The sequence below is a fragment of the Octopus sinensis genome, linkage group LG3, assembly GCF_006345805.1.
Source record: "Octopus sinensis linkage group LG3, ASM634580v1, whole genome shotgun sequence".
In the NCBI taxonomy this organism is placed as follows: domain Eukaryota; kingdom Metazoa; phylum Mollusca; class Cephalopoda; order Octopoda; family Octopodidae; genus Octopus; species Octopus sinensis.
This window is the reverse complement of record NC_042999.1, coordinates 158,040,930-158,052,822: the sequence shown is the minus strand read 5'-3', so window position 1 is coordinate 158,052,822 and position 11,893 is coordinate 158,040,930. Positions and strand designations below refer to the sequence as shown.

General features: G+C 33.3%; 1 protein-coding gene across 1 annotated transcript in view; it reads right to left on the bottom strand.

Annotated features, from left to right (window-relative positions):
- Window positions 1-7,263: 7,263 nt before the first annotated feature.
- Window positions 7,264-11,893, bottom strand: part of LOC118762639 (metabotropic glutamate receptor 3-like) — a 139,390-nt gene continuing 134,760 nt past the window's right edge. Inside the window, exons 4-5 of the mRNA XM_036501537.1 lie at window positions 10,427-11,047; window positions 7,264-9,643 (exon numbers count right to left, since the gene is read on the bottom strand). Coding sequence (XP_036357430.1) covers window positions 8,547-9,643; window positions 10,427-11,047 — 1,718 coding nt within the window. The 3' untranslated portion in view covers window positions 7,264-8,546. The remainder of the gene's footprint in view (window positions 9,644-10,426; window positions 11,048-11,893) is intronic.

The window sequence follows — 11,893 nt, the reverse complement described above, 5'->3', positions numbered from 1 at the left end:
TACTGATAATGAATGGTACATATTTGACTGACCCTTCCAGTATAAAACAGACCCTGGGCTTAGAACGCAAAATGATGTTGTTGTTGTTTCTAACAGAGAGCCATTTAAAGGAAGTTACTTTCTATGCAAGCGTAGCCTGGAAATGAAACAGCGACGACGATCTCGTGTTTTCCAATACTGTAAGGTCCGATGATCGATTTAGAGAATTTCTTTAGTAAATGATGCTGTAATATTAATTTTTTGTATAAGAGATACAGGCACAGTTATATATAGGTTTCTCTGTAGAGAATTATATATATAAAGTAGATAAATGGTACACCAAGGCACCAATATTTTACCCTTAATATTTTATCCTTTACTGGAATATAATACATTTGTATTGCATTATTATTTTCATATATATATATAGTTAATCCAAACATGAAAACACAAAGAGAAAACACAACAACGCGAGGATGTGGAACAAATATAGTATTATTTGACGCTCAGGAAGGAAGGGAAGAAGGAGGGTTTAAACTGAAAGAAGACTGTCATATATATATATATATATATATATATATAAAATATATCCAGAAATTAGCATGTAAGTTGTCCTGTTAGGGTCACCTCTTTTGTGTATGAATGTACACTAATTTTATATGAATAATATGTTGCCTATTGACTATTTTATGCATGCTAGCCGTTGGTAGAAAATTTCTCCAATTTCTTTACCCTGTATATATTTTCTTAATATGATTTTAGTAATTTTGAAGAAAGTCGGCACATAAATTTTTATCTGCTGCCGACTATAACTGCGCTTGCGCAGTGGATTTGAAAAATTATAATGCATAAAAATGAGACAAGTGCTCTCTATTTGTCCCATAATTACATGTTAATTATTAGCACCCTTGCTGATGAAGAACACGGAAAACAGATTATCTTATTTGTTCATTAATGTTCGAAATCAAGGTACAATGGTAACTATTGAAAATGTTTTTATTTTTTCATCCCCTTCGAAATTACTCTTAACCGTGGTTTGGACTTTGACTGTTCCTTTTATCATGTAAGGTGAACTGTTAGGGTCACCTGTTTTGTGTATGAATGTATACTAATTTATATATATATACTCTCTCTTTTTACTTGTTTCAGTCATTTGACTGCGGCCATGCTGGAGCACCGCCTTTAATCGAGCAACTCGACCCCGGGACTTATTCTTTTGTGAGCCCAGTACTTATTATATCGGTCTCTTTTGCCGAACCGCTAAGTAACGGGGACATAAACACACCAGCATCGGTTGTCAAGCAATGCTAGGGGGACAAACACACACACACAAACACACACACGCATATATATATATACATATAAGGCTTTGGTTGGCCTGAGGCTATAGTAGAAGAGACTTGTCCAAGGTGCCACGCAGTGGGACTGAACCCGGAACCATGTGGCTGGTAAACAAGCTACTTACCACACAACCACACACACCACACACACACACACACACACACACCACACACACACACACACATATATATATATATATATATAATATATATATATATATATTATATATATATATATATATATGCATATATGCTAGTTAGCAGTTCAAATATGTTTCAGAGATATTTAAACCCGTAAGAAAGCAATTCATTTCAGTTTGTCATGGCTAAATATTTTCGATGTAGTCTATAGACAAAAGGGGCAATTTGAAGCGACCTCTTCCGAATACATCGATGCATGCATTTCGAAATGGTTATATTCTCATAAGCATGAAATACCGAAAAGAGAAATGACTCCGAACTACCTAAGAGACTGACTTTCTCTTAAAGCAAACCAATCAAAATCAGAAAACGTGGCTGTTGATGTCCTGTAAAAGAAACATAATGGGAGTGACAAAAGAAAAGATCCATATTGGAAAAGAAGAATCCAGGCAGGGTTAGACATGCTCTCGAAGGAAATCTCTGTGTTAGCCCGAAAAGAGAAAGGAGAGCTTGAAAGTGAACAAAAATAGTGGTGGCGCTTTTCGGTAGCCCGGTTGCAGTAATACAAGGATTAAAAGCGCTAAGAAGGGATTGAGATATATTTTTGTGGTAATAAACTTGCTTTTCAACTACATGGTTCCAGGTTAGGTTCAGTTCCACTGCGTGGCACCTTGGTCAGGCGTCTTCTACTATGTTCTCGGGCCAACCAGAGGCTTGTGAGTGGATTTGGTAGACGGAAACTGAAAGAAGCGCGTCGCATATATATATATATATATATGTGTGTGTGTGTGTGTGGTGTGTGTGTGTGTGTACGTGTGTTTGCCTGCCTTTGTGTCTGTGTTCTCCCCCCCCCCATCACCACTCGATAACGATGTTGGTGAATTTAGGTCTCTGTAAATTAGCGGTTTGGCAAGAGAGACTGGTAGAATAAGTACTACGCTTAAAAATAAGTCTTGGGGTTGATTTGTTTCACTAAAAACCCTTCAAGGTGGTGCTCCTGCATGGCCACGGTCACATGACTGAAACAAGCAGAAGAATTAAAGAATAAACTTGTTAACAATTCAAATATACCTACGAATTATTTGCTGTATGAAAAGATATTAGAAGCTACATGGGAAGATAACCACTTCGAAATGCATGCATCCATCAATCTGCAAGTGAGCGTTTGTCTACAGCAAGAGTATTTCACAACGACGAACTGCAACGAATAGCCTGCTTACGGGTTCAAATATCTTTCAGATATAGGTGAAGAGCTAACAAGTTTATATTTATCTCAATCAAAACTTAGCACATCTAATCCAGATAAATGTGTGTGCGCGCGCGCGCGTGTGTGCATGTGTGCATGCGTGAGCGTGCGTGTGTGTGTGTGTGTTTGTGCGTGTGCGCGCGTGTGTTTGTATGTATGCATAAGTCTAGGTGTCTGTATTTGTGCCTGCGTGTCCCTTCATCATACCTATATATATATATATATATATATATATATATATATACATATATATATATGCCCTGATGCAGTACCAGGCAGTGGTTCTCATGGCTTCTGATCTTAACTGATTGGAAGTGTTATCATGTACATTGTTTTGTCTTGGTATAAAAGATGGGCTACAGCAAATATTCTGCTCAATACCACAGATTTGCTTGTCAGTTGCTTGACCTTAACCAGTTGAGCAAGTCCCTTAGTGGCTGACGATATGTGCATCTCTGATCACGAGCAAATTGTTCGATTAGTAAATTACTTGTCAAATATACCCGTTCGTTCTTTCCAACGTTATTTGAATTACCCCGAAACTCATTTTATTATGGCAGTGTTTCAGGGTGTTTTGTAGCTCTATTTTTCTGCGATGGACCGTCCCGGTGGGGAATATATACGCCATGAAACCGGGAAACCGGCCCTTATAAGTCGGTGTAGCACCCTTTCCTCTAAACAGCACTTACTGTAAGATTAAAACTCAGCACCGTATTTATCAATTGAAACACTAAATCACTTTGTCATTACTATTATTTTTTTAATATATATGTTCTTTAATTTACTCAGAAAATATAAGTATTAGTGTACTTCTGTTACTGCTTATGGAGAGATGTGTCACGTAAGAATAAAGATTTTTTGCTTAGCAATTGCATCGTTCCACATTGTACAGGATTCAGTTGCAATTTAATCTCCGTACAACATTTCTCAAATGTGTACAGAGCAACATATATGTAATGAAGTTATGCATTTGACTGATTTATCCTCCATAGTGTAGAAAGGCACAGTAGTCCTCGACAGGATTTAAACACAGAATGTAGTAAAGGAGGGAGCTAAACATTGCATAACATTTTTACCATTTCTCCACTGTTTCCTAATTCGAGGATTATAAGTTTGATTTTCCAATAATTATTTCCAGCATCAAGCATTTCACAGAGAAATATGTGTTCCTTTATTCTCGTAGATAACACTCTAGACAGTGAGATATAGATAAATTAAAAACATTTATGTGGATTATTTCAATAAGAATTTATTATTGTGTCATTGATCCCCTGAAATTAATGTTACTTGTTAATTTCTATGTAGAGAGAATTTGTTGAAAACCAAGTTACAGGCTTTAAAAAAGCGTGTGGTTTCTATTCCCAACCTGTGTTGAATAAAATTAAGTACCGAAACATATTAAAATACATAAGTTTCCAGTTGATGCAACTTTCTGATGGTATTGGTGTAGTCCAATACTTTACCCACACAACAATCTTACATATTTCTTTACTACCCACAAGGGGCTAAACACAGAGAGGACAAACAAGGACAGACAAACGGATTAAGTCGATTATATCGACCCTAGTGCGTAACTGGTACTTATTTAATTGACCCCGAAGGATGAAAGGCAAAGTCGACCTTGGCGGAATTTGAACTCAGAACGTAGCGGCAGACGAAATACCGCTAAGCGTTTCGCCCGGCGTGCTAAGGTTTCTGCCAGCTCGCCGCCTTCTCAACAATCTTACATGCAACTGAAAACCAGTTATTTATATCACACATTTCTATGTTAAAATATCTACCAACTTGTCACCAGCATTGACTTCATGAAAGAATTTGTGCAGTTCGGGTCATTTCCAAGGCCATTATTAGAATATGGTAAACGTGCTTGAAATCACGTCACTGTTGCAATTCTTTGCCAGGAGCTAAATTTTCGCCATAAAACATCTGATGTCTAATTCTTTTTGGTTTTGGCACAAGACTATCGAAATCCAACACTTCACTGTTTATTTACCCCGAAAAGATGAAAACCGAAGTTAGTTGTGATGGTATTTGAACTCAGAATGTAATGAGTTGGAACAATTACGGCAAGGCATTTTCCCCGATGCTCTAACGATTCTGAAAGCTAACTGTAAGCTAACAATTACAGCTTCTATATGAAATGTTAATTTATTTCAATTTCTCATTATCTGAATTATGATGATAGGTTTTCTCATTAGTCTAAGAATTTCTTAAATAATTTTTGGTAAAGTTGTATAGGATAGCTTCTATATGAAATGTTAATTTATTTCAATTTCTCATTATCTGAATTATGATGATAGGTTTTCTCATTAGTCTAAGAATTTCTAAAATATTTTTTGTTATAGTTGTATAGGATAAATTAGTATTTGAAAATAGAATTTTAAATTAACACGTGACCTCTTTAACAGCTTTCTGGATTTATCTTTCAATGTAATTAACTCTTGGCAATTTATAAGTTAAGAAAAAACAATAATTTTAAACCATATAAATTTGCATTAGAAGGCAAAATCGATAACAGTACAAAGAAAAAGTAATATGTATTTTATTAAATCAAATTAATTTCATCACTTTGCAGCATCTGGAATGTATTTCTTTAAAATATTGTTTCTTTTCTGTGATAAAACGTACACGATGTAAACACATTTTTGTTGAAACCCTTTCATTTCGATATTGACAATTTAAAAGATTGGATATTTGCATAAAATAGTTTTTCTCAAAGTACGAACAGTAATGTTATATTGTTGTTGTTTTTGGTGTCGTTGTGGATGTTGTTGATTATCTCCAGTGCAGTTTTGACCTAGAACGGTTCTATCCATAGCCGCTCTGTCTTCATTTGGACATAGGGTACATGGGAACCCATTATTTAATGTTTCACTTTTCAAGAAAGGGGAATATGATTTGAGGAAGTATTTGCTGCTCTTTGTGTTGATCAGCAACATTCTACAACAAGGTCGATCTCCATCATCCATATTACTTCATTGCAAAATAATCTTATTTTATATAGATAAGAAGAAAGGTTGTGGACCTTTTCGGTTTGAACGGCAGTTTTTTCTAGCAGTGTCATATGAAATTGTCACTCATAATTATGACCCTAGTATCGATCTATTGCATTTCAATGTGTTTTAAGGTTAGTGTTAGTTAGGGTTAGGGGAAGGGTATCTTGTTTTCTTCACAAATGTAAATAAACCCAATCTGTTTCTTAAACGAGGGATATAGTCATACGGCACAGAATGTTTTTTACCTCAATGGACGTCATTGATTGGTTGAAATTGCAGAAATTGAAAAAACAAAACAACAAATATCTTACAAACTATAGAATTTTCTCAATAAAGCCAAGAGAAAAAGATGTTTTATAAACACATTCTACCAGTATACGAAGTTTAAAATTTTTTAGTTACCTAGAAATTATGTTAAAAACTGCCGTTCAAACCGAAAAGATCCAAGTTTGTCTGTCAAGCATCCAAGACCCTTACTTCTTGTCAAATGAGTAGAATATGATCCGCTAAAGAAGTTTAATAATACTAAAAGGTGCTCATCGTGTTCACTAGTTGGTTTTAAAGACCAGATGAACTCTAATCTGCTTTGACGTTATTATTTTAAACTTTTGATCAATTGATCTTATTAGAGTTATCCCGATTACTGTTCTATTTGTTTTTTTTTTTTGTTTTTTTTTTTACATTTTAAACACTCCTAGAGGAGGTTGTTGTCTAATAATTGCTTAAATGATTTTACTATGGTGTGATTGCCAACTCGCTATTTTACATATGTAAATTTCTGCACTAGTTAATAACAACAACACTCTTCTAAAGTAGAGTCTCATTTCTTTCTCGTGTTATTTTCCAATTTAGGTGTTAAACATATGTCTCTACTTTAGCAATAGTAAGAAACTTATAAAGATTAATTTTATTCTTTATTCAACTTCTTTACATAATCAGATTATTTCTTTATTCAACTTCTTTACATGATCAGGTGTCTGTTTATGGTAAATTTTTCTGTAGCTTTATAATTTAGACTGGTTCATTTAACAAGAAAAACGATTATAACGAGAAAACCCATAATTTTAACTGAATTGTTAGTAAAACTTAACACTCACACACACATACACGCACACACACACATTCACATACACACGCACGCACACACTCACACACTCACACGCAACATTCACACACACTCACTCACACATATATGTATATATATACACATGTACACATATTTATACACACAACATATACAAATAGACAGAGAGACAGGCAGACAGACAGACATACAGACAGATAGATAGACAGACAGACAGACAGACAGACAGATAGATAGATAGATAGATAGATAGATAGATAGATAGATAGATAGATAGATAGATAGGTAGGTAGATAGACAGATAGATAGATAGATATATAGATAGATAGATAGATAGATAGATAGATAGATAGATAGATAGATAGATAGATAGATAGATAGATAGATAGATATAGATAGATAGATAGACAGATATACAGACAGGTAGATAGATAGATAGATAGATAGATAGATAGATAGATAGATAGATAGATAGATAGATAGATAGATAGATAGATAGATAGATAGATAGATATGCGTTATGATATTTCCTTTAGTATATTTGCAAAAGAAAAGTTGTGAGTCGTGACTTCAACGTGTAATTTTGATATTTCTTATTGCTTAATGTTTCGACATCGCATAATCCGATTTCTGTTGAAGTTTAGGGATATAATGGATTGATTAAACCTATTATATATTACGTTTGCTTATACTAACAATCTTAGAATAATCAAAGTAAACACTGAGATCTGAAGTAAGAAAAAAAAAAGCATAAAAGGAAAAGTACCTATTCACCGTTTTTATTTTATTAGAATAATGAATTCATTATTAACATAAATTCACACATTTATATTGAAGAAATAGAGTAGTTTGAACTTATTGAAGTGTAATACTGTTTTTACTAAGTGAATGTTATTATTTAATTGAAACGGTAGAAGGAAAGTAAGCCATTTACTATATAAAGATCTATATGATGCCTGAAGTATCTTAATATTATGTGGAATATATTAAGCAATTTTTGGTCCCTTTATATTTATCTTTGGACTTGACTTTTGCTGGCGGTAAATTCAAGCCAAATACATAATATCTTATCACATGCGTTTCTATATATCTTTAATTTATTTTCTTTAAAGACCTTTACCCATAATTTTTTCAACTCCTTCGTGATTAACATAAATTTTAAACTTCACTAATTTGTTTGATAGTATTTTTCCAACAATATAAAGCTTTATAATTATTCATACATTTTGTTTGTTCGATCCTCTCAATTTGTCAAGCAAATGGGCCGAAGTCTTTCTATAAGGAAAAATCAACAAAAACAAACCATTTCCAATAAATAAATATCTAATCTAATTTGATATTATTGCGCTAACTTCTTTAATACTTTACTTTCTACAACTATGGTGTTATCTTTTGTAACACCATCACTAAGCTAATATTTTCCGTCGCCAATATTATAATTTGATATATATATTTCAACTACAGTATTTTAATCCAATCTACTATTAGTCTAGCACTACAATGACACTTATCACTGCTTTGATTTTATGATTTTATGATTATATCGACTGAAACTACTTTCCAGTTCTTGAAAACAATGTTTATACATTGACAAAAGCAAGATTCAAAATTAAGCAACAACCTAACAAAATCCGAATTCTTTGTGAGTCCATTATCAAAGCACAAATTAATAGGTTTCAAAACTTCGGAAATTAATAGGTTTCAAAACTTCGGAAATTTTTCTGTCTATACACGAACACTTATTTTGATATACAATTCGGCTATTTTCTTTTGTTTCGTTCTCTGTAGATGACGTACAGTTTTGTACCGTAAGTAGAGACAACAAAGATATATTGTATAATTATTACTGCTGTCGATTGAAGTATAGTAGCTATCCATGGTTTACTTTCAAAGCGTTCGAATGGGGTAAAAGTAAAACACACTAAAGCAATGAGGAAAGCTTCGTAATATATTATTTTATCATTGTCGTAAATAGTTGATCCATTTTGGTAAATATCATTGTTGCTAGTAGAATTCCGACTTTTGTTTGAGAACAATAGAATCAAACAAAGCATTATGGCCTCATAAAGCAAGGCGAAGTAAAAATCCCAATCTTTTGATCTACAGTAAAGAAAAATATTATTTGTTGAAACTTTTTTGATAACTACTTGCGCGGGCATTTGTAGTCCATTAAATGCTAATGGAGAAATTCGTAGCAGAACAGTGAGAATAAAAACAAAACTTCCCATATTTATGCAATTTAAACTGCAGCACTTAGTGTCTGTATTAAATGTTATATGATTCATTTCATTGGATTTATCTTTTTTATTCTTGCCTTTTAGTGGAATATTTTTAAAAAGTCTATTTAAATGTCCAACGTAGTGACGGATTGTACCGATGCTGTAAAACATGAGAGATAAATGTAGGGCATAAAATAATTGTAAACATATAATATTAATATGACAAATAATATCTAAGTGTCGCTGTAAGAAAGTGAAAGGTAAAAGAAAACCAAAAGTTGCAACAAGAAAGGATAAGAATTTGAATGACATTCCAATATACAAATTATGGTTCCTATGCTTTGAGAAAAGAAGTAAAAGCGTTACACTAAACAATTCTCCAACACAACAAAGTAAGATTATAATAATCCCACCAGGGGAATCATAGGAGAACCATGTACGTTTATCATCAACACACTCACTGTTATCATCATTAGGGTGTTTCAAATATTCACATCGTAAGCATTTATATGAAATATTACTCGTTGAAACCCAGCCAGGAGGACATTTTTCACAAACCCAACAACATGACTGTGATCCGATTTTGCGTTTATAGCCTTTTCCACAAGGAACTGAACATCTTGACATCGGCTTTACTCCTGAAATGAATCAATGCATATAACATTCACAGCATTGGTTCCAATATATATAATTTATGATAGTCTCAATACACATAGTTTTTTAAAATGTTTTTGTCACGAAATTTGATTTCATTACTTTTAGTTTTCTGTTAATTGTATTAAAATACAGATACTGTAAATGAAAGTTTTCATGGACGGAATGGAAAATGAAATAGCTGATACGACATTTCAACACAAATATCTCTCTTTACATTGCATAAGCAGCAGTAATTTTATAGAAATTACTATAAAAATAATGAAAGATTTTTATTTTCGAGCAAAATCTATCAACGTTATTTGATAATACATTTTATTTAAAATCAGCCAATCTCTGGCTTACTATCGTTCCATTCATATTGGCGAGATGGACTTTGCATTGGTTTCGTTGACATTTATTTCATTCCAGCAAAATTAATATTTCTCTTCAATTGCGTATTAGTTTAATATTAAATAGATATCAGACAACAGTCGCTTGTCTTGGATAAATTATTCTTCGCATGGCGCTTATTTTTAATCAACAAATCGATGTCAGAAAGATATATTAGAAAGTAAGTAAAGGCAACATTATTAATCAACTTCTTAATTCTATTAGTTAAATATGAGATGATGGCTACTGTTTGGACTAATTAGATTCTTTCATAACAATTATGAATCTATACTTTCTGGTAATATATATATTTTCAAATGTTTAACAAACTTTAAAACATACGCATCCGATGTATTTGATATTCTATGGAAAGGAAATTTAAAGAGTAAATATACCTTTATTCCAATGAATGTCTGAAGGATTAATGGTCAACGACGTATCACTGTTAACTTGCTGCCAGCTTCCAATATTGATATATTCTAACTTTTTGATTGATTCATTGAACTGTAAAGTTAATATGTCATAGTGAGCATTTATTTCTTCTCCGTAACGATCAAATTGGATGGGGACAGCAGAAAAACCTTTAAAGCGAATGTCTTTGTAATTCTGAAGAAGTTCTGAATAGTTGATAGTAGGCACCGATTTGTTTTCACATTTTTTTACTTCTAAAAGATTGTGTAATCCTTTGGCAATCGTATAAATTGCGTCGAACATATAAGTCCAGATGAAATTTAATGAAACTGGGAAGCAATCATAAAACGAAGTTAAATTCCGAGGGAAGTCTGAAATATTTTGTAACTTTTTCAAAGAACAATCAACTGCAATGTTGTATTGCTGGCAGAGGAAAGGCAACAACCATTTGTTTCGTCCTGGATGAATTTTTACCGGGTATTCGTCCGGCAATTTGTGAGTCTGTGAATTTAATGTAACGCCAATTATACCTTGCATAATGTGTGGTGGTAAGGTCAGAAATTCACCACGTCCTGCCCATGCTTCACTTGCTATCCATGTTATCCCTAAACGAAAAGAAAATCAAAAATATTACACTTATGACCAAAAGAAGTTCTTTTTATCAACATCAAATGAGAAGTGAATACTAGAGTGAAATGTTGACACTAAATACGGTTTTGATGTAAGGAAACGGAAATCGTTAGATGATCGTGGACTCGGTCACTACGCTCAAGAAACCTCTCTTAGATAAGTAAAATATCCACCTGGTTTTAGACTTCAGCCACTGCACCAAATTCCGAAAGTACAACTAGCGTACTTTTCCCAGAAACGTTAAAATACCGCAGCAGTTTCTGTTTACACTGCCTCATATTCTCTTGTTATTTCTCTTTCCGAATCTTTTATATACATCTTACACACACGCACACACACATAGATACATAGGCATATGTATGTACGTATATGTGTTCGCACGGGTGCACGTGTGAAGGTATGTTTTGTTGTTGTTGGTTGCGATGAAAGAATGTCTATCCAGAGAATTCGAATAATTGGCTTCTGCCATACTTATTTGATGATTAAACGTTTTGTTTAATATCAACTGGTGCTAGAATAATTCACCTTTCTTTAGAAAAAATAAAAGAACAATTTCCATATAGGCACTTATTTGAACACTTGTTTGTAACTTTAATTTTCTTCGTCGAACAGCCGCAGCCGAGAATGTTGCACCAGGAATCTGTCTCTCAGTAGCTTTGATGGATCCTCAGTTTCATATTGTTTCTGCCAATAATATTAAAGTAGTTGAGTGGTTTTCGTTCTCTATGTGTACCGAGCATTCTCCTCTTCTATTTAGAGCCCAAACCAGGTGTATGAAGAAGGAGCTTCAACATCACCTTAATAGTATTTATACTGGGTTT